This window comes from Esox lucius, chromosome 5 (assembly GCF_011004845.1).
Source record: "Esox lucius isolate fEsoLuc1 chromosome 5, fEsoLuc1.pri, whole genome shotgun sequence".
NCBI lineage: Eukaryota > Metazoa > Chordata > Actinopteri > Esociformes > Esocidae > Esox > Esox lucius.
Genome location: NC_047573.1, coordinates 23,282,527 through 23,305,821, shown reverse-complemented (window position 1 = coordinate 23,305,821; position 23,295 = coordinate 23,282,527). Strand labels below are relative to the sequence as shown.

The following is a 23,295-nucleotide window of genomic DNA, read 5'->3' as shown; positions in this document are numbered from 1 at the left end:
TATTGTGCTCTGTGAACCAGTTCCTGGCCAGATCAGCCCGGTGGAGACTAACAAATGATGACAACAGACCTGGGCTGCTCTGGTCTGTCCTGTGTAACTACAGGATGTAATGCATCCAGAAAGGTTAGTATGACTGATTGGTGTTCAGTTACAGTTTAAGTGTTGTAATATGCGTGTGGGGGTGTTGCCAATTTCAAGTGTAATTTGCTTATTGAATGGAAGTGTTTTCCAAATGACTGCAAGGGGTTTCATTATTGAACAAAGTGTGTAATGTACAAAACTGTGTAGTGTTTTGCACAATGTGTGTTGCAGAATTGATTAGCAAGTGCAAAGCTGAAAATGTGTTTATACCTTTGGTCCCTGTGTGTAAGACAAGCTTGGAAAAGTTAGGTTTTCCATTCTTTGGTCTGAGCATTCACTTGTTGTGTGTTAGATATCGTGGGAAAACTGTAGGTGATGAAGCGGCTGATCAAATAAGGCTGGTTGTCAAACTTGCCCTCTTCAAGATCGTCAGCTGATTCAACCACCATCCTCTACCATCCTCTGACCTCCTCTGTCTTCTCATGTCATGAACTGACCCTGTGTTTTGGCATCAGGCACTTAAGTAAGTCTTGGCTACAGTTATGAATATCAGGTGGGTTTTTTCAACACATCAGATACTTTTTCAAGCAGAAATTTGACACTGAGGGCCCAAACAAGCAGAGGAAGGAAGGAAAAAAGAGGGCCTATTTACTGTATATCTGTATAGTGCTTTTTGCAGATCCTATTACTATTCAGCAATGTATCGTATTGTACTGAGCACTTGCCTAAACAACAAGCAAGGCTACTCCCTGTGTCTCCCTGCCCTTCACGTTGCTGAAAGATGGGCATTAGGTCTATGCTGTACAAACAGCACTGGCGGGAGCTGAGTTCAATCAAATGTTGGAAAGACAAATGAAGCAAGTTCAATGGGAATCATGTATTACATCTTGTTTATCATACAGCTTTTGATCTTAGTGTTTATTGCAGTCACATGTGCTTGTTGTAGCTGATAAAACATATTTGGGCTGCTCAACCCTGTTCCTGGAGATCTACTGTCCTGTAGGTTTTCTCTCCATCTCTAATTTAGCACACCTGATTCTAATCATTAGATGGATGAAAAGCTAAATAAGGTTAGTCACAGATGGTGTTGAAGAGAAAACCTACAGGACAGTAGATCTCTAGGAACAGGTTTGGGCAGCCCGGATATGTTTTATCAGCTACAACAAGTATATGTGACCATAATAAATACTAAGATCAGAAGTTGTATGATAAGGCCTACCCCAAAATCACTTTGTGCATGTGCATTTGTGTGTGTGTGTGTGCATTTGCTCATATGTGTGTGTGTGTGTGCATTTGCGCATATGTGTGTGTGTGTGTGTGTGTGCGAGAGCAGACAGGTATAAGCATTTCTGTCTGTTCTGTGATTGATGTTTGGCAGACCCAAATGACTACAGTGTATGTCCTAAGGTGGAGTCTATCATGGTTAAAGGGCACCTGTTTTGCGGCATATCTTTCTGGGAAGGATATGTGAAGGGGAGGGCACATCAACAGTACAAGGTTTTGGAAACAAAACATCTGTTACTTCATTTCATTCTTTACTTTAAATGCATAGTGTTTATCCATGAAGAAATGATTTACATTCCCATATTATTCGAAATGGCTTGGTTTCCTACTGTTATGGAATTGGAGAAGAAAATCAGCATACATTATTGACAAATTAATTTAGTACAGTGTTAACTTTTGCAGCATTTCCAATATTCAACAGGAAGCATATTCATGACTGGAACTCAGAGCAGATTTATTCAGTCACTATTCTCTGCCAATTTAACAACTCCGAGTGGGCTATTGGCTGCAAAGAAAATGTCACTCTTTTTTTGTCACTCTTTGACTAGTAAAATCTGTTAAGATCTTTTTTCAATTCGATTTTAAGTGTCTGTAATTCCGTCGAATTTTGCATTATTTCTGAAGGGGAAAATACAAAATGTGCTAGAAATATTCAACAGTACCTAATTCTTTCCACAAATTAGGGAGGATTTCCCAGTAAACATTATTTTTACCATCTATGCAAACTGTGTTTGAAAGGCAGCCGGCCCTGTGAATGTATTATTTCCTTAGGCGGACTGATAGAGATGAAAATACAGTGTGGAGGGAGTTACAATTGGCTGAATGCCCAGAGGTCTGATAACATAGGGCACAGTGAGGGCATCAGGCATTAAGAAATGTCGGGAATAAAAACGTTTAAGAACTTTCAAATACTCATATGTCATTGTGAAGAGTAATTCGTCAAGTTTTAACAGACCTATGTTAACTGAGCTGTAGACTTCACAGAGAGAGATTCAGTCATAATAGCGGACATGGTACCAGGCTATCTCACTCTTGGACTCTCAGATTTAACTCCAGCATGACATCTGCTTGACCTTCAGTCACAACTCTGTGGGACTTGACAATCCCCTAGTCACAGAGCCCTGAAACCACAATACAGTTTCCGAGGTGCCCTGTCCTCATACACTTGTCAGATAACAAAACAAACTTGTATGTATACACGTAAAACAATGTTTTTTTGCCTGGACAGTGAGCACCTGCCAGCAAGGAGAGGCTGGAATCCATCTCTCTAAGTCTAAACGTAAGCCTTCTCCTTCAGGGTCTTAGAGCTCCTTGAACGCGACGACGATTTGCATTTCATTTATGGTGTCTCACAGGTTAGACAGTAGGGCAAACGCAGAGATGTTTCTGGGACATGATGAGTCCCAGAAAGTCTTTCCCTCTCCAGGCTAACAACACTGTAAAAGGAGGTCTACCGCTGCACTGTACATGCTCCTCCACATCGTCCCCATATCTCACATTGTCATTTAAACACATCACTTGCCACCATATCGTTATTCTCGCATCAACCCCCCATTTAGCATCTCCATTGTTTTTCTTCGCCGGGCTCCAGGTTAAAATTATAGTGTAGTAAAAGTGATGGATGGCCGCTGTGATAAGGGCTAACATGATGTTACAGATGGGCCCGGTGAATGATGACACGATTAGAGGGGATGGGGCCGCAGTAAAGCCGGTCAGCAAGGACTGCCCAGGAACACATCCCAGGGGATTCGCTGGATCTCCTGACTCCAAAGACTCCTTCCTGTCTATTTACCTCCGGACCCCGGGCACAGTCAAACACGGTTCCATGGCCATCTCTTAGTACTCCACTAAACACACAGAGCACTTCCTGTTTCCTGTCCTGCTCTGATGGGGTGTGTTGAAAGACTCCTTGATGAGTGCATGGTGCCAGCAGAGTGTGTTTGTGTATGAACTCTCCGCAGATAAATACAGTGGGGAGAACAAGTATTTGATACACTGCTGATTTTGCAGGTTTTCCCACTTACAAAGCATGTAGACGTCTGTAATTTTTTATCATAGGTACTCTTCAACTGTAAGAGACGGAATCTAAAACAAAAATCCAGAAAATCACATTGTATGATTTTTAAGTAATTCATTTGCATTTTATTGCATTACATAAATATTTGATACAACAGAAAAGCAAAAATTAATATTTGGTACAGAAACCATTGTTTGCAATTACAGAGATCATATACGTTTCCTGTAGTTCTTGACCAGGTTTGCACACACTGCAGCAGGGATTTTGGCCCACTCCTCCATACAGACCTTCTCCAGATCCTTCAGGTTTCGGGGCTGTCGCTGGGCAATACGGACTTTCAGCTCCCTCCAAAGATTTTCTATTGGGTTCAGGTCTGGAGAGTGACTAGGCCACTCCAGGACCTTGAGATGCTTCTTATGGAGCCACTCCTTAGTTGCCCTGGCTGTGTGTTTTGGGTCGTTGTCATGCTGGAAAACCCAGCCACGACCTATCTTCAATGCTCTTATTGAGGGAAGGAGGTTGTTGGCCAAGATCTCGCGATACATGGCCCCATCCATCCTCCCCTCAATACGGTGCAGTCGTCTTGTCCCCTTTGCAGAAAAGCATCCCTAATGAATGATGTTTCCACCTCCATGATTCACGGTTGGGATGGTGTTCTTGGGGTTGTACTCATACTTCTTTTTCCACCAAACACGGCGAGTGGAGTTTAGACCAAAAAGCTCTATTTTTGTCTCATCAGACCACATGACCTTCTCCCATTCCTCCTCTGGATCATCCAGATGGTCATTGGCAAACTTCAGATGGGCCTGGACATGTGGTGGCTTGAGCAGGGGGACCTTGCGTGTGCTGTAAGATTTTAATCAATGACGGCATAATGTGTTACTAATGGTTTTCTTTGAGACTGTGGTCCCAGCTCTCTTCAGGTCATTAACCAGGTCCTGCCATGTAGTTCTGGGTTGATCCCTCACCTTCCTCATGATCATTGATGCCCCATGAGCTGAGATATTGCATGGAGCCCCAGACAGAGGGAGACTGACCGTCATTTTGAACTTCATCTATTTTCTAATAATTGTGCCAACAGTTGTTGCCTTCTCACCAAGCTGCTTGCCTATTGTCCTGTAGCCTTGTGCAGGTCTACAATTTTACCCCTGATGTCCATACACAGCTCTCTGGTCTTAGCCATTGTGGAGAGGTTGGAGTCTGTTTGATTGAGTGTGTGGACAGGTGTCTTTTATACAGGTAACGAGTTCAAACAGGTGCAGTTAATACATTTAATCAGTGGAGAAGATGAGGGCTTCTTAAAGAAAAACTAACAGGTCTGTGAGAGCCGGAATTCTTACTGGTTGGTAGGTGATCAAACACTCATGTAAAATGCAAATCAATTATTTAAAGATTTTTGTTTTAGATTCCGTCTCTCACAGTTGAAGAGTACCTATGATAAAAAATTACTGACTTCAACATGCTTTGTAAGTAGGAAAACCTGCAAAATCGGCAGTGTATCAAATACTTGTTCTCCCCACTGTAAATACACTGACGTAAAAGGGCGTTTTTTAAAAGAAGATGTGTGCCAGTGATTTGTTTGTCTTTGGATAACTGCCTGGGTTGGCGGAACCTCCAGCCCACGGTCTTTGTTTTTTGTAAAGAGGGAGGGATGAGCAGATGTTTCAGTGTTTTCCTAATGTTCATAAACGTTCATAGACTTCAGCAAGGCAAAACCATTTCGTGCTCTAAGTGGCTCGGGTACCGAATTGTTTCAAATCAATACTTCAAGGAGTGTGAGGTGACACATTTTCATGTTCACCAAACAGCTGCTCAATTCTTTTGTAATGTGTAATACAGTGATGTGTGGCGTTTTAGATCAGCCTGCTATTTCTTCTCAAATACTATCATTTTATTGTGTCATTATCACACTGTGTCAGGATAAAAGAAGCACTATTGAAAATAATGCAATATGAATCACTATTTGGTTTGAAATCCAATATGGCTAAATATTTTAAGAATAAACTCCATGTTACAGAGGAATGAAAAGGATAATGCTGACAGGGTCTGGAATGCGAAGTGTTGGAGTCATACTGTAGCCAATGCATCCTCTCCATTCTCCAGTGGTTCTCAACCTGCTCAACCTTGTTAGTATAAGCAATTGTAAATACTGACAATGCGTTTAGTTTATTACATATATACAGGGGTTGGACAAAACAACTGTAACACTACATGAAAATATTTAAGTAATTCAATCACAAATACAAACACAGCAGACAGAAGTCACATTATTGCCAGTTAGCAGTACATATATGTCAGCTAAAAAAGAGGTCTGACCATTACCAATTTGATATTATAATCATACGACATCCAACAAAGTTCCAAAAAGGTTCAACAACTGGAAAACGGTTGAACGTCTCAAGGGGAACAGCCTCAAAAATCATGACCCAAAAATGTAATCAACACTTCTGTGACACACAGGTGAGCCAACAGAGACCTAACCCTAACCCAACTCACGTTTGGAGATGGCCGAAGTCTATAAGGGCATTTTACAGGATCAGGTGTACCCTGGAGTGAAAACACTGGTACAACATGATGTCACAATATTCCAGGATGATAATGCCCCCATACACACTGCTGAACACATTCAAGAGGGGTTTTATGAACACCAGGATGATGTCAAACACCTTCTGTGGCCTCAGTCACCAGATCTGAACATCACTGAACCTTCATGGGAAGTTCTGATGCTCTGAGTGTGAAGTAGATTTCCACCTCCTTCATCCCTAAAAGAACTGGAGGCTTTTCTTCTTGAAGAATGGTGCAATATCCCACTACACACAGTTCAGGACTTGTGTGACAGCATTCCAAGAAGGATTTGAGTTATTCTCCACGCAATGGATGGCCCTACTGCTTATTAGGTCCTTGATATTAATGTACTGTTAGGCGTTTCTGTTATTTTGTCCCACCCTCGTTACTTTGGAGAAAAGAAAATCGAGCTGTAAGATAGGCAGTCAGAGAATGTGGGTCCTCAAGAGCTTTTAACTGGGTCTTGGTAGAGTTCAAGGACTTTTAAAAGAGATGTGATGGTTCCCGGAACAGAGAATGTTGGAAAACCACTGCTCTCTTCTGTCACCATATAGGTGTGTTCAGCCTCTTGACACACTGTGTGAATACACTCTCTCCCCTTGTGTGAATGGAGAGGGAGTCCTTTGTTATCCTGTGACAGGGGGAGCCGCGCTCCACAGAACTGCACATTTTCCACTCAACTGAATGGCTCTCCCAGATCATTAAATATCCATTCATTAGTGCTGGGGGGGGGGGTCTTAGGGACACAGGCAGGGACTAGGCAGCAAGACAAACACATGGAGGTCCATCTGGGGGGGGCACTTCCTGTCACAAACCACAAACTTTCATTTAAACAGTGTGTGCATTGGTCTGATTAGTTTATTCTGTAAAGTGCTAGTTTCAGCCATGGGCATGTTTCTAACATCATTATTAAGAAATATTTGAATGCTGCAATTTGACATATGTAAGCCTGAAAAATGGAGCACTTGAAAATAACGTTTATTTCACACCATGTCCCAATGTAGATCCACATTATGTATATACTATTTGCGAACAGATATTCTACGTCAGGGTGTTGTTCAGGGTCACGCCAATGCTTTTGAAAACTGGGACAGAGTCAACAAGGAGTTGTAAACCACAATGTATTTGGAGCGAACAGGCCCTCCCCTGGAAAAGCAGATACAGTAAACCTTTTGTCAACCTTTTGACATAGCCTAATCAAAGCTGAATATTCTATATGTTTGTGAGTGCAAAGTGGACTGGCCAGGGAGTCCCCATTCAAAGGCAAAGGCTGTATGGACAAAGGTCATTAACTTTTTTCACCCAAGTTCACTTTGAGAGGTTAGCTATCTGCAGGTGCTGGTCATAACATTTGAATATCATCAAAAAGTTTTGATTTATTTCAGTAATTCCATTCAAAAAGTGAAACTTGTATATTATATTCATTCATTACACACAGACTGATATATTTCAAATGTTTATTTCTTTTAATTGTGATGATTATAACTGACAACTAATGAAAATCCCAAATTCAGTATCTCAGAAAATTAGAATATTACTTAAGACCAATACAAAAAAAGGATTTTTAGAAATGTTGGCCAACTGAAAAGTATTAACATGAAAAGTATGAGCATGTATAGCACTCAATACTTAGTTGGGGCTCCTTTTGCCTGAATTACTACAGCAATGCTGTGTGGCATGGAGTCTATCAGTCTGTGGCACTGCTCAGGTGTTATGAGAGCCTGGGTTGCTCTGATAGTGGCCTTTAGCTCTTCTGCATTGTTGGGTCTGGCATATTGCATCTTCCTCTTCACAATGCCCCATAGATTTTCTATAGGGTTAAGGTCAGGCGAGTTTGCTGACCAATTAAGAACCGGGATACCATGGTCCTTAAACCAGGTACTGGTAGCTTTGGCACTGTGTGCCGGTGTCAAGTTCTGTTGGAAAATGAAATCTGCATCTCCGTAAAGTTGGTCAGCAGCAGGAAGCATGAAGTGCTCTAAAACTTCCTGGTAGACGGTTGCGTTGACCTTGGACCTCAGAAAACACAGTGGACCAACACCAGCAGATGACATGGCACCCCAAACCATCACTGACTGTGGAAACTTTACACTGGACTTCAAGCAACGTGGATTCTGTGCCTCTCCTCTCTTCCTCCAGACTTTGGGACCTTGATTTCCAAAGGAAATGCAAAATGTAATTTCATCAGAGAACACAACTCAGCAGAGATAATGAATTTGGGGTTTTCATTAGTTGTCAGTTATAATCATCAAAATTAAAAGAAATAAACACTTGAAATATATCAGTCTGTGTGGATTGAATGTATACATCATACAAGTTTCACTTTTTGAATGGAATTACTGAAATACATTTTTGATGATATTCTAATTTTATGACCAGCACCTGTATGTGTAAAAAAAAAAAAAAAAACTTAATTCCACTTTTTCTTTTAAATGAACTGATATGTGAGCAGACCCATGTGAGGGACTGGGACTGGATAGTCCATGACCATGCTGAGGAACACTGATCTATCATGGTCAATCATGGAGTCAGTTCCGCTGGATCGGTTTCTCGTCTCGCTGTTGAGGAGCAGAAGGGGATGAAGGTTAAACTCCCACAACCATGCTGAGACAAGCATGCTGAGACAAGCCCAGAGAAATGACACCTCAAGTGGCAAGAACAAAATCCATTCACACGACTGTGCCGTAATTTCACTCCTGCTGAACCAAACTCAGTCAAAGAGCTTGTTAATAACCGGGGTTGGGCGAGTAACTTTGACTCAGGTCTGTGATCGACAGCTACACAAAGACGCTGTGAGATTGAACACGTTGTCATGGTGCCTGTCATTATTCTCTGTCTGTCTCTGTCATTGAGGTGCGCTTAAGCGTGATGGTCTCGCTGAACGCTGAGTAAATCGTCCTCTGAATTAAATGCTTGGATGATTACTACTCTCTCGAATCCTTAAGTTTAATTTAAAATGGATTAAAACACAGCAGCGTTTTTTGATAGTCTGTTCACACAAAATTCCTAAGTGACAAAGGTCCAGAGGAATATTGACGTTTATCACTGTACTGGCAAAGCTGAACCCTACGACCCTTGTGACCCCGAACTGGTGAATTTGGATATAATTATTAGATTTAGATTTCTGGTTATACTAATATACTGCCTACCGTAGCTAATGTGCGTATGTTTCTTGATCAACTGGACATTTCTTCCAGTTACGTCCATAAACTACATGAGGGACACTGTCCAAACACATGTGACATATTCAGAAATGGCACCTAGCACATTATATGACTTCCGGTGCCTGACCTTTTCAGTTGGACTGTCAGGGAAGAGAACCAGCGGAAGCAGTCTCTTGTCTTGTCATGGGACGGGGTGGAACCTAACTCCCCTCCTGATCTGTGCTGTGAACCGATACCCAGCAGACTGATGTTGTGAAGATAAGCACCACATCGTCTGGTCCCGCTCAGTGTCTTAACCCCAGCCAAAACAAACCTGGACGGATCCGCCAGGGTGGAGCTTCCTGGTCCTTCACTGGAAGGAAGGAGTGGTGTGCACTCGGAGAGTGAGCACACCACATAGTAGCCAAGTCTACATGCTCGCAATTATCCAACAAGCTATAATAGCGGTGAACAACTTTTCAAGGTGAGAGGTCAAAGCCTATAGAAACAGAGTAGGGGTTTAAACTCCAAAGTACTAGGCTGGTCAGGGGAGTTGTGTTGAGACTGTTGTTTTATAGCCCCTACATAAACTTAACTGCTGCTGGAGAATTTTGGAATGCCATTAAGTTTGGACATCACTCCAAACAGACAAATCATCGCACCACTTCATCGACAGGCAGAGCGGTGAACCTTCCCATCACCTCCCACAGACGTCCCTTGGCAGGAAATCTCCATGTCAAAACTTGTAGGCTCTGAGGGAACAAATAGGTGCCGATGAAGTTCTCCTTTGATCACCTCCTCTACCACTGTCTCTGGCCTGTCAAAGCCATACTCATCAACTCTGGCATAAGCAAGGTTCACCTCAGAATAGACTATGCATTCTTGCATATGGGGCCAGAGTTGCCGGGATGTCGAAGGCCTCTGTGTGTGCATGAGTCTCATCTCTTCTTCTGAGGCAGTCTGTGGGCAGCTGGGACAGCTGATGGGCCACCTGACCATCTGGCGATATGGTAAAAGGATATGTATGAAGCGAGGGGAAGAAATAGCCTATGTGTGTCTGTGTCTTTTTGGGTTTCAGAAAGGAGAGAATGAAAAATGTCTATTCAACACAAGGGGAAACCACAGAGCCTATTCTTAGTGAGGAGAAAACCAGAGACAAAACCTTGCACAAATATGGAGGCTGGCAGCCAGTGAACAGATTGACAGACAGCCACAGGATGTGTTAGGTCTTTCAAAAAGAAATGCTCCACTTGGAGAAAGTAGACATTGTCCTGTTTGCAGGGGTGACACCTCTCTGGAAGTTGGCAGAGTTATGTCAATCAGCCCAAAACACAGTTACAATGTTATTGGAATGTTGAAGTGTTCCATTGTTTGAATTTTTACACCGGATGGCTGTTTGAAAATCCAATAGGTTTTTGAAAACATTCCTTTAAAGAAATCATGTTTATAAGGATAGTCACAGAATAATATTTTGGGTGGTAGAATTATTTTTTAAACCAATCAATGTGCATGCAAACAGATATTTGAACACATGAAAATCAAGAGTATTCTGGGAAATACGAGATGTGGTTCAATCTGGAACCCATATTGACTTCTAAAGAATCCTTCTTGGGTTCCAAATGGTTATTAATGTATCCTTTCTGACAAAAAGGTTCTCAGGATTTTGAATTTTTTAAGAAAAATGCTTCGCGTTTTTTCCCTGTGGGCCGTATTAACTTTTCAACAAAGTCTGGATGATAATATATTGCTTGCTTGCTGTAAACATTTCATAAATTGTTCCTCTTATCCATAATTCGATGCTCCCTGGCTATCTTTCATCTAGGTTATTTTGGAAAGCTGGACTCAGTCAAGAAACATTTTAATGTAGGTCCATCATCTTTCCTATCCAATTTTGATTTTGGTTTAGTCATTCAAGATGGATTGGAGCCCTTCCACGGCCTGTTCTGATCCATGGTCCAGGCCCTGTTCTGGTCCATAGGCCATGCCCTGTTCTGGTCCATGGGTCAAGCCCTGTTCTGGTCCATAGGCCACAGCCTGTTCTGGTCCATGGTCCAAGCCCTGTTCTGGTCCATAGGCCATGCCCTGTTCTGGTCCATGGGTCAAGCCCTGTTCTGGTCCATAGGCCATGCCCTGTTCTGGTCCATGGGCCATGTCCTGTTCTTGTCCATCCCCTGAAACTAGAGTGGACAAAAAATTCCATAATTATCGTATTTAACTTAAAGCTGCTCCTCAGGCGAACTGCTCTCACTCAATGTACAATATATCTCTCAAATAATAGTCAAATATACTGGGACTAATCTGTAGAGTGCCGATTCATATTAATTGATTGAAATCCAATATGGTTCTTTCATTCTCCAATGAAGCCAGTCCATTTAGTCACGGCCTTGCTTAAAATACACAGGGACAGGATGCTATGTACTGGTGGTCCCGGGGGATTACATGCACCTGTCTCAGGGACTGTGAGCACACACGCAAACACTCACACACACACACACATGCACATGCAAACGCACACACAAACGCAAACACTCAGACACACACACACACACACACATACAGACACTCACACACACATGCAAACTCCAAGGGTTACCTCATCTTAAATGGACTGGTCGGGGGGGAACCGGTTGGGTTGACATCGGGAGCGGAAGTCCATTAACTCTTGAGCACGAATTGAAAGAGGAATGTCATTAAATGCCTATTACAGCCAGCAGATGGCCAATACACAACCAGTGGGCTTTTGTTTGGCGATTTAGACAAAACGTGGGGGTTGTAGTTTGGGGGGTCAGACAGACATTTAGACATCCACTGTAGGGTTTGCATGTGTGTGTGCGCGCCCATGTGTACACACGTTCATGTCACATCTGGCTCCCATTAGGTCGTTGAATGCTCCAGCAGCTGTGTGCCCACGGGGAGGACGTTTCGCCTGGCTTTACCTGGGGTCTTTGCCCCCACTCCAACAACACTAGAGTTCAGGGCCCCCACGGACAGGACTGGGCGTGAAAGCACCTGTGAATGCTCTCATTACGTCCCCCACAGCTGAGGTGTAGCCAGGTTACTGGCCCAGTGGGACAACTTGATGCCTGTCGTAGACATATCCAACAGTAAAGCGATGGGAGTCAAGTGTTGGGAGTGTTGGATTTTTGTCCAGTTTTGGGAGTCAGGCCTACAAGTGTTGGGAGTGTTGGATTTTTGTCCAGTTTTGGGAGTCAGGCCTACAAGTGTTGGGAGTGTTGGATGTCAGGCCTACAAGTTTTGGGAGTGTTTGATTTTTAACCAGTTTTGGGAGTCAGGCCTACAAGTGTTGGGAGTGTTGGATTTTTGACCAGTTTTGGGAGTCAGGCCTACAAGTGTTGAAAGTGTTGGATTTTTGTCCAGTTTTGGGAGTCAGGCCTACAAGTGTTGGGAGTGTTGGATTTTTTTCCAGTTTTGGGAGTCAGGCCTACAAGTGTTGGGAGTGTTGGATTTTTTTCCAGTTTTGGGAGTCAGGCCTACACGTGTTGGGAGTGTTGGATTTTTTTCCAGTTTTGGGAGTCAGGCCTACAAGTGTTGGGAGTGTTGGATGTCAGGCCTACAAGTGTTGGGAGTGTTTGATTTTTAACCAGTTTTGGGAGTCAGGCCTACAAGTGTTGGGAGTGTTGGATTTTTGTCCAGTTTTGGGAGTCAGGCCTACAAGTGTTTTGGCTGTGTTGGATTTTTGACCAGTTTTGGGAGTCAGGCCTACAAGTGTTGGGAGTGTTGGATTTTTGTCCAGTTTTGGGAGTCAGGCCTACAAGTGTTGAGAGTGTTGGATTTTTGTCCAGTTTTGGGAGTCAGGCCTAGAACAATTATCAGCCTCCGCCGAGGTCTAGGCATTGGTGACCTAATTTGGACATTTCGTATACCGTCCCTAGAGAATCGGTAAGTATCAAATGTCCTTATAGCCAGATTCCAGCCTGATAGTCAATTTGCTCAAACCGACAATTGGAGAGGAAAAGCTCCTTTCGAATTTAGTAGCAGCTTCGATGAAGGAAAGTGTACCTATTATGATTGTCAGATGTTGGTTTTCCAAGACACCATAAGAGGAATGTACTTACGGTAAGATGCTCTGGATAAGAGCAAAACAACTGAAATGTAAATGTAGAACGTAGTGAAATATAGATTTATATGTAGACTACACTAGGCAAGCTTATGAGACGAGACTTTCGTCATGCTGATATACAGATTGTATGGGGTCTCCATGTCCTTGACTGGGTTCCAATTTTGGCTTTAAACACTGACCAGAGAGAGTTACAACTGGATCTCCCACTCTCAATAGACTTGACACCCTGACTCCCTCACACATCCATCCATCGGATCAGCACATTGTTGCCGGGAGATGTTTTCCAAAGTCTGATTGTGTCGACGCAAGGTGGACTATAGGAAACCACCACGGGCAAGATTGTTGTTGTAACACGGTCCTCTCTGAATTAAGTCCTAGACATCCTGTGTGTGTGTGTTTACAATAGCAAACGTTGGTTTGCTACAAGGCTGAGAGACGAATGTGGCCTTTTAAAGCACATTTCCTGTAAATGTTCAATATTTTGCCACGTCTTATGAGGAGTTACTATGTTCTGCGGGAGCCCCCGGTGGTTGGGGCGGGGGCATCCGTCGCCTCTCTTTGCGCTACTGTCTGTGCGTTTCTCCTCCTGGGTGATGTTTGCACGTTTGCACATGCCTGAAGAAACGGCCCTGTCACCATAATAATCTGTTGTACCATAATTCTAAAGCTCAACGTTGTGACCCCCCCCCCCCCCCGTATCATCAGAGGGAAATATTCCCTTAATTATCTGCTTAGTTTAAGGGATTTCCCTCAAATCTGAGAAGATGGGAGCGAAACGGTCTCCCCAGTTAAGGAGACAAACCGGAAAAATGTGCTTAAAGCGAAACAGGTAGTTTGTGCGGAACGAGAGATTAAGTAGATAGACAATTCAGAGACATTAAAAAAGTTCCAACTTCCCAGGTGTACTTTTCCCGTCTAGTTTAAAATAGTCACTACACTCCTGCAGCCATTGGCACCATTTTTTTTCAAAGTTTAAAGACATTAACTACTTTCCATTGACTTGTGATGAATTGGTCCACACTACCATATTCCAGGCTGCCAGTCGGAATGGTTTGCAGTGTGCAGGTTAGTCTGTGTGGTACTTTGCTTTTACACTGTTGCCCTGAAAGAACAACAGGACACAGCAATTTGAGAGGTTTGGCAGAAAACAACTCTCCTCCTGAGAAATTTCTCCCTTTAGAATGTTTCCCACAAAAGGTGAGCTCAATCGAATTTGCCATTAGACCAAACCCAGGTTAGCCAGTAATTGCCGGTTGACAATAAGATGCTCGGGCCTTTGTCCTTTTCTGGCAACCATCCAAAGGCTCCATTTTAACACTTTACTCATGGGTATATAAGTACTTTCTTTTTTAAGTAACTATGTTTTGCAGTTGAAGGGAGGTTCAGAACTTGAATTTCTTTCTGTTCTGTTACCATTCACCAATATCACCCATTTCATTGTTTTGAGTGTGTGTCACAGAGAATGAGAGGGTTGAATACTGATAAATTACGTGACATGTTCGCCACCTGTTGGATGATCTACAGCATTGCAGCATTGTTCTGTGATGTCAGTACCTGTAGATCATTTATGACCAGGGCCCGTTTTTCAACTCTTGCATTTCTAGAAAATTCCCATTTCAAAGGAGAATCATTTTTTCAAAAATCTGGAATACTAAACTAAGAAATGTATTTTACTTATTACCTCACCAGCTTTAAAAAACATTGAGCTAATTACACAAAAATATATATTCCACATTCATATTGTTATTCCCATGTTTCGTTAGTTGAGCACAAAAACAAACGTTTACATCCCTGTTAGTGAGCATTTCTCCTTTGCCAAGATAATCTGAACGCAGGAATGTCATACCAAGAGGCTGACTAAACATGATCATGTTGTTTGGTTAACTATGCTAAAGGTGCAGCTTGTGCTGGGGACCCAAAAGGGAGTTGAAGTAACAATTAAAAAAAAACATGTTTGACCATGGAAAAAAATGCCTTGCTCTAATTCGCTAATCTTTTCTTTTTTTTTTTTGATGATCAATTATTTGTTTTTGCATCTTTAAATATTTTGTGAAACCTCGCCAACTGCCTTGCTTGGGCAAATGCACTCGCAAGTACAACCAGACGTGACGGTTTAAAACCTCATAGAGGAATGAGGATGAGGGACCAATGAGCTGTCTACTTTGCATTTGAAATGCAGCCAGTGTCTCTCAGCTAGGAGGTTGGTATCAAAAAAGTGATATAAGGTACAATGATTGCATAATAATATAAGAGAATGTCGGTAAAATATCTGCAGTAACAGTGGAATGATAGTTTTACATTCACTCAGCACAAATTACTTTGGGTGCACACAAAAGTACATCCTAAAATACATGAGTTCTATTGGTCGACTGAAGACGAACCAAGTTCTGTTGTAAAATGGAAAAGCAGCACCATCCCTCTCTACCCTCGGTTTCACTAAGACACGCTCTCCTCAAACACTGCAACGGCAGACGGGGTATAGGAAAATCCCTCTGTTAATATTTGGTTGCAAAAGGTCTACGCAGTTCACTCAATTTATTTTCATGTGAGAAAACAAGCAGTGAATAGTGTAATCACTGTACCCATCTAAAATGCTTTTTTACATTTGTTGAATATTGTAAAATATAGGTTTTACAGCCTTTGTAAGTTCGTCAACCAAGAGTGAAAGTAAAACTTGAGTGAGTGGAGGTGAGAGTTGGTTTGAATGTGTCGTTGCTGTAATTTAGCTAACCTCAAAAGGTGTGGGCAAATTAAGAATGCATCCTTTAAGACCCGCTTCTCCTCTTGGAGACTCTCCTTCACAGAGTATATGTACTTCAAAAAGTTCAGTAAATGCTGTATTCTGTGCGAGACTTGTGCCGCTTCCTTTTTTAGCATGTTTAGTTCTAGCTCTGTGTCTCATATAATATCACTAAACACTGGAAATGGGTGGTTCCAATTAAGTGTCTTGCATTGTGTTTTGTTAGCAGACATGTAATTTCACAACTGATAGCCCACTGTCTTACACATGTTGAGGTCAAATGCTGAAGCTTTAAATAATGTTTTAGTTTAGCTTATGGCTCTTCCTAAAAAAGTGGAGTTGTGTGATTTATTGAATGTTGCTCTCCATTTTAAGAGTGTCTGCTCCAGTCAGTTTCCATCATTGATCACTTTTATGTTAACTGGCAAGCTAACCAATGTCATTCAATGCAGTTCAACAATACATGCAGTTTAACTGATAAACAAACAGCTCCTTTGAATCCATCCATAACTGTGACTTTTTTCTGTCAGTGGAGACATATCCCTGTCCATCTGTGTATCAATACATACACAGATTACAGCTATACAGCACTGGACTTGTCTCGGGTAGAGAACAGACTAAATGTCTTTTGCAATGTGCTTTTTAGTCTGTCAGTAAACTGAAAGTAAAAATTACTTGCTCCAGTGTTCCCCCATGTTGAGCTTTCCATACGCTACTAATAACTGTTACAAATAATGTCCACTCTCACATAACTAAATGGAGCTAGGTTGATGCTGATGTTCATTAAAAGCACAGCAATTGAAAACTAAAATGGACATATAACCATTTGTGATATACATCAATTTATTTCATGAATATAGGACCACTTTGAAAAATATTTTGTTCTATAGAATAAGCATGGCTTACCTTCATTGAGATGGCCTAGGTAAAAACACCATCATGCAACCATGTTGGTAATATCCTACTGGAAATCTTGGTGCCCCAGGAATTCCAAGGTGTATTTTTCCTTGGCTTCATTGTATTTTTTAACAGGGCTTCACTAGCCACTTCACTGTAAAACGAAGTCTAAATGCATAATATGGTAAAATAAAACAATTCCATATGTTCATAGAACTCCCAAAAGGAGCAGTTTACACATGTGCAAAATAAGTTAAAGCAAAACTGTAGCAGTGTCCATGATCGAGTTGCTATATAGGATCGAGTTGCCAACTTGCCTGAAATCATGGAAGTATACTACCACATACTGTGAAAGACAGCACATGATGGGCATTCGCCCGTTTCATCACTGGGCCGCCACTCAGTAGCACAAGTAACCAGTGTTTGAGAGTAGGCGACTATCAGCGTCCTTTGTCAACGTCTGCATTAAGGAATGCTATGTAGTAAACCGTATGTGTCTTGCTTTTGATATGCTGCTTAAACAGAACGCATGTCTACACACCTGTCATACCGTTGGGAAAAACAGCACGTCGCCCGATCATCGTCACAGTTTCCGAGAACTTCTGAGTAGTATGTATATTTACGTAAACTTCAGGATCTATAGATATGACAAGTAGACATGGAAAAAACTGAGCCTCGGCTACTCATCCACATGTTCTTCAGAAACAGACACGAACTGTCCTGTAAACCTGCCCCTACCGTCTCAGAAACGCAATTGCATTCACTACCTAGAATATCAGTAGACCACAGGGGGGTAGCATAACCTCATACTCCAAGTTACGTGGTCCCACCTCGCCACTTGCTGGGAAAAGAAATTGCGAATGAAATGTAATGCTGTACTTGAAATGCATTACGGGAAATATTTGTTTTACTATAATTTAATTAAGCGACAATGACGGTATACATGCTCAGATGCGGAAATGGTCAACCGTCTACTGCCCGGCAAATAATATATTTTATATCAACAGGTTAACGTTTGCAACAACCATAAAACCCAACACTAGGACGCAGTGTTGCCCATGCTTTCAACATTGTCCGGTATTGAGACCTTTTTTTATAAAATAAAAGCACAAAAAGAAACAAATAAGATATTTTTATATTTTTTACTTCATATTTATGTTTAAATTAACTCTTCAATAAATTTCAAGGCCGGAAGAGAGCCTTGAAATATAATAATTTATAGTTATTTGGCCGTTAGTTATTTGGAAACATTTTAATATTCAAAATGAATGTTTGGTTCCGAGGGCAGGTCAATCAAATAGGTTAACTTTCACATAATAACAATAGATGATGACAGTATGAGCAACAACAAAACATTTAAACAGAACCTGGACATAACGTCAGGTTATTCTTCTAGTACTTCATGTTTTTAGCCCAAACCAATGAGCCCTATATTCATTAGACATTGACAGTTTTTTGTTGTTGTTTTTTTGGAGATTAACATAGATTTCAAACACAAACGAAGACAAAAGAATTCCCCAAAGTTATTCAAAGTATTGGTTGCCATATCATTACAATCTCTTTCATTGCAAAGATAACTGTCCTACAAGGCACTTCTGCATTTTGAATTAGAATGGATAGGCTAGGGGCACAGTTCAACTTTGAATAAGTTGTTTTAACTCTGTATCTTAACTCTTCTTATGAATAAGCACAAGAAAGGAGACGTGCGTTCTTGCTACAGTGGTGATAAGTAGTAGGACACAAGTATCAGTAGGCTCTGAGCTCTATTTCAAACAAAGGACAGAATCACTCAAGAAGCGATGCAAAGTTTGTTTATAGTTTCTTGCTAGGCTTTTGAGTGATGCTGTCAACAGCGAAATAACTCTAAACTTGTCTCTGAAATCCAGACCTGACGCGCCAATAGGCATGCGTGTTTAGGCACTTTTGGCCAAAGGTAGGGCTTCACTGAGTGCAACCATTTCGCCTTGAGGGCAAGAAGGAGAATAAAAAGACTTGACTTGAGCCAATGAGAACGCGGCATCCACCCCATTGCTCTATAATTCAGTTTCACGGAGTAGGGCGCTGCCACAACCGAGTAACTACGGCAAGGAGAGTTTGGGAATGACTTGTTCTCAAAGGACTTGCATTTAGGGCGCACTACTGACTTCATATTTTCACTGCTATTTTTTTAACACTGAAGCACAAACGTCCAGTGTTTACGAATTATCGTGGACTTTCTTTTCTCTGGAGGGCTGCGACCCATGATGAGCGGACAGACCTATGAGAAGAAGATAGCGAGCTTTTTGACCGATCTCCCCGGATCTATGAGTTGCCATCCGAGCTCCAAGGACTCTCCGACTCTTCCTGAGTCATCAGTCACGGACATGGGCTACTACAGTGGACAAACGGCTCATAGCCATCACGAATATTACCAAAGTCAAACCTACGGTCAGCAAATGAATGCATACCATCACCAATTTAATTTGAATGGAATGGGTGGTGCGGGAGCTTTTCCCACAAAGTCTGAATACCCTTACACAAATTCTTACAGACAATATGGACATTACAACAGAGATCATCTGCAAGCTTCACCTCAAAGCTCAGGTAAATAAATAAAAAATGACATTGTTTCTGTCACATACTGTTTTGCCTCATTTACAAGTGTTCGCACTAAATGCATGTAAGCTTAGAGTGGGAGAGTAAAAAGAGTTACGCAGAATTTTTTTTTTCCTTAAAAAGAAGTAGCTTCTATAGGTTTTTTTAATTATTTTTTTAATACACCTGGTATAATACCTGAAAAACTTTTATATTGGTGTAGGCTTATCTTAACTTGCCGCAGGAAGAAATAGATCACACAGACAGGAAAACATTGAAACGGAAAGAAGTTATTTTTGTTTCAGTCATTTAATTAGTTTGATCTGCTAAAATATTTTTAACCGTGAGATGTATTACAGATTTCCAGAGTATGATTACTAGACCAATGCAAATGGCTAGACTTCGATTTGGAATAGCAAGCTATTAACAGCTTGTCACAAAATTATTGTTAATAACTGCGTTGATATGAAGCTACTCCGCGAAAAACTGGGCAGATATTTAGGGTTATCACACCAAAGGTTGAGCAATTATTAAGGATATTTTTACGTGTTGAGCAGTATCGAGATTTGTAAATCTATTTTCAGTTGTACCACTAATGCAAATATTGCTATTGTTACATCAACTAACCTTTAACAACATTATCAAGATAATATACACAATATATTACTTGTAAAAATACCAACCTTAATTATATAACTATGATCAATAATAATATGTATTAAATTGTTTTGGGATTGTTAGGCCTATGTGCTGTTCCGATACTGATAGGCTATTGAAAACGAATGATGCCATTGTTGCTTCTTTCTTTGTAGTGAAAGAAGAACCAGAACCCGAAGTTCGCATGGTTAATGGAAAACCCAAGAAAATCCGCAAGCCGAGAACTATTTACTCCAGCTACCAACTAGCAGCGTTGCAGAGACGTTTTCAGAAAGCGCAATACCTCGCCCTACCCGAGAGAGCCGAACTTGCTGCTCAACTTGGTCTGACTCAGACACAGGTAAATATATCCAGACGATTATACGCATTTTAAGGGTAGTTTTAATGACCCATAACTAGTTGCTTTGTTTTCTTTAGGAGGCCCTAAGTACCTCTCTCAGGCTGTGCATAGATGTGTCATATAGAGAAAAGGCCTAATATGCCAAATGATTCAAGACTAGCAGTTTTTTTCTGACATTTTTTTTCTTTCTGTAAAGAAGTATTGCTTTTAAATATTGTCCAGAGTAGTTCAAACAAAATTGTTGATGTTTGTGTTCTTGAGCTAAGTCCTTAGGGCTACCTATGGTTTTATGATGTTTTGTTGAAAATAAGATTCACCTATTTAGAAACAATAGATCTCACAGTTATTTTGGTTAATATCCAAATAAAGATTTCCAATATATTTGAAATGGCATTTAGACTAATAATATGAATATTTCACCTAACAGGTCAAGATTTGGTTCCAAAACCGGAGGTCCAAATTCAAGAAGCTCTACAAGAACGGCGAGGTTCCCCTTGATCACAGTCCAAACGCCAGCGACTCAATGGCGTGCAATTCTCCGCCATCCCCTGCGGTCTGGGACAATAACTCTCTCACTACCCCCGCCAGCAGGCCCCAGGTGCCGCAAACGCCCCTCAACTCTTCGCCCCCCTACCTGGAGGATTATAACAACCACTGGTACCAACAGGGATCGCATCTACAGCACCCGGGCGCAGTGCATCACCCAGTACCGCAGCAAAGCGTTGGGGCTGTTTATTAACAAAAACGAAAACGATCTTAATACAAGGCCCTTTGAAATAAACTGAACTTGATTGAGCTCCTAAAAGTATAAGCTGGCCTGTTTTGGACGTAGAACTGACAAAGGTCTTTTGGATAATATTGAGAGCATTAGGTAATTCCCTGAAACGTTGGGTAACCCAATTTTAAGCTGCCTACCGAGGGAATATTTCAAAACTCAGTTTCAAATTCACAAGCACATAAGGGATGTCAAATCACTTGTATTTAAAAGACGTCTGGCGTGCATGGTTTTCAATTATTTATCGCTTACGTTGTATTTCTTTTTTTTCTTTTTGTAAATGACTAGGCCTATGCAAAATCATATTTTAACAAGATCCAAACACAATAATGTCAAAACTGTGCAGTTGATCTTTATTCAATGATATATATGGGTTTGCAGAGTGCGCGTCAGAAACTCAGGTCATATTTATATCGATTTTTACTAAACGTCGAAGGCTGTACATAGGTGTTAATAGAAAGCAGAACCACTAAGATCATATTTGTTTGGAATTGAAAGACTGCACTGTGGTGCTGGAATCCTTTTTATATTCATGTTGTAATTAGTATGTTATTATTGTCTTTCTGTCAAAACGAATAAAAGATAGCCTATCAATTGAATATTGTAATTTTCCCTTGTGCCAGTTATTTTGCAACATTTTTACTCACTAGAGATTACTCATATAATATGTGTTTACTCTGCGTTTGGCTTGTCCAAAAGATTGGATAATAGAAACCATATATCGTATATGTTGTATTTATATATCCTGTCTGTTTCTTCATTACTGAGTGTTGCACTCAATATTTTATGGCCAGCAGGACGAAAGGGTTGCATCTGTCTGTGTGACGGCTTGCAAGCCTCCCTGTAGGTTAATACAACTAGTATCGGCCCAGGTTTGATTTTAAAAGTTGCGTGCAAAGAGGTTGTAGGAGGCGACAGGCAAGCAGACATGTTGGAGTCGCTTGATTTTATTAGTATTCTGTTGCCAGATAACAAGAAAGAATAGACTACAGCCAAGTAAGGGGAAAAATACTGAAGTAAGTCTGGTGCCTCAGGGAAACACACTCAAAACAAGAGCATCCGAGGGCAGAAAAGGAGCCAAAATGTTTTAACTCGTCTTTTGCTGGATCAGGCCTAATTTATTTAAGTCTTTAAAAGCCTCTCAGAAACATACTCTGAAATATATTACATTAAATGGAAAAATGCACACAACCAAAATACATAATTTTCATGCAATTGCCATAAACAAAAACAAGTTAAGCCTAATATTGCAATTATAAAAAGAAAAGGAACTCACCTTTCTTGTTATACTAGTTAGTAACTCATAGGATACTCACCTTTAAGGGCAGGTTCAATTGGCTCAAATGTAACACATTTTACAAATATATGAAATATGAAAGCTTTTATAAATGTTTCCCCTATTCAACAAATGTGGATGAATATGGATTGACATTATTATATATATATATATATTTTTTTTTTTTTTTTTAAATATACTATCAATTAAACTAAGTCTTACTATGAGAGTTCTTTGTTCTTATAACTGTAAGATAAATATTGTCATACTTAGTGACAGTATACAACTGGCACAATTTCACAGAACTAATGACAAAATATTGATCTGCACTGCATTCCAGGGCCCTCTGACTCTTCTCAAAATCCTATTCAATATAGAAATTACTGTGCACCTCTTTTACCAAGAAAAAGTGATCTTACTAAACTTTCTTTTTAGGTTTAGAGCTATGAATCCAGTTTGAGGAACATCACGCAACCACCATTGTGGCAAGTTCTAAGCTCTTTCACATCATTTACTTTAAGTGAGAAAATGCTTTCTTGCTCTGAGCCTGAGAGAATCAGTTCCTTATTCTGATAGGGCAAATAATCTGAGCTGGTACTCTATGCATATTCTTTCACAAATTTGACACACTTCATCAAAGCTCCTCATAGTCAGCATTAATGGGAAGATAGCGCTAAATATGCCTACATTGATTTTGGGCCAGTCACGGGTAATGCACTGAAATGTCGGTCAAACCCGTGCAGAGCAAAGTCCCCAAACCTGGAGACTTTAAACACTGAGGATGAGACATTTCCCCAGGCTGTGTGTGTTTATTTGTATTCAGATCAACACAACCAATTACAATGTTACATAGTTTGCAATAATA

At 41.0% G+C, this 23,295-nt stretch overlaps 2 protein-coding genes across 2 annotated transcripts; one reads left to right on the top strand and one right to left on the bottom strand.

Moving 5' to 3' along the window:
• Nucleotides 1-10,568: 10,568 nt before the first annotated feature.
• Nucleotides 10,569-17,630, bottom strand: LOC117594534 (velvet complex subunit B-like). The gene is made up of 2 exons (XM_034292454.1): nt 17,350-17,630; nt 10,569-11,267 (listed from the first exon to the last, which is right to left on the bottom strand). Exons 1-2 carry the CDS (start codon nt 17,387-17,389, stop codon nt 10,993-10,995), a joined length of 315 nt encoding a protein of 104 aa, XP_034148345.1. The 5' UTR covers nt 17,390-17,630; the 3' UTR covers nt 10,569-10,992.
• A 1,240-nt stretch (nt 17,631-18,870) lies between these two features.
• Nucleotides 18,871-21,620, top strand: dlx3b (distal-less homeobox 3b). The gene is made up of 3 exons (XM_010894491.3): nt 18,871-19,391; nt 20,195-20,379; nt 20,807-21,620. The coding sequence occupies exons 1-3, from the start codon at nt 19,049-19,051 to the stop codon at nt 21,116-21,118; spliced, it is 840 nt and encodes a 279-aa protein (XP_010892793.1). The 5' UTR covers nt 18,871-19,048; the 3' UTR covers nt 21,119-21,620.
• The last annotated feature ends 1,675 nt before the right edge of the window (nt 21,621-23,295 follow it).

Excerpts from the sequence above, each read along its gene's own strand:
- LOC117594534 (XM_034292454.1), bottom strand. The coding sequence starts at position 17,389 with ATGATCGGGCGACGTGCTGTTTTTCCCAACGGTATGACAG. Across the intron at positions 11,268-17,349 it reads TTTTCCCAACGGTATGACAG|TTTCAGGGGATGGACAAGAA; the intron begins GTGTGTAGACAT and ends TGTCCACTCTAG.
- dlx3b (XM_010894491.3), top strand. The coding sequence starts at position 19,049 with ATGATGAGCGGACAGACCTATGAGAAGAAGATAGCGAGCTTTTTGACC. Across the intron at positions 19,392-20,194 it reads AGCTTCACCTCAAAGCTCAG|TGAAAGAAGAACCAGAACCC; the intron begins GTAAATAAATAA and ends CTTTCTTTGTAG. Across the intron at positions 20,380-20,806 it reads TTGGTCTGACTCAGACACAG|GTCAAGATTTGGTTCCAAAA; the intron begins GTAAATATATCC and ends TTCACCTAACAG.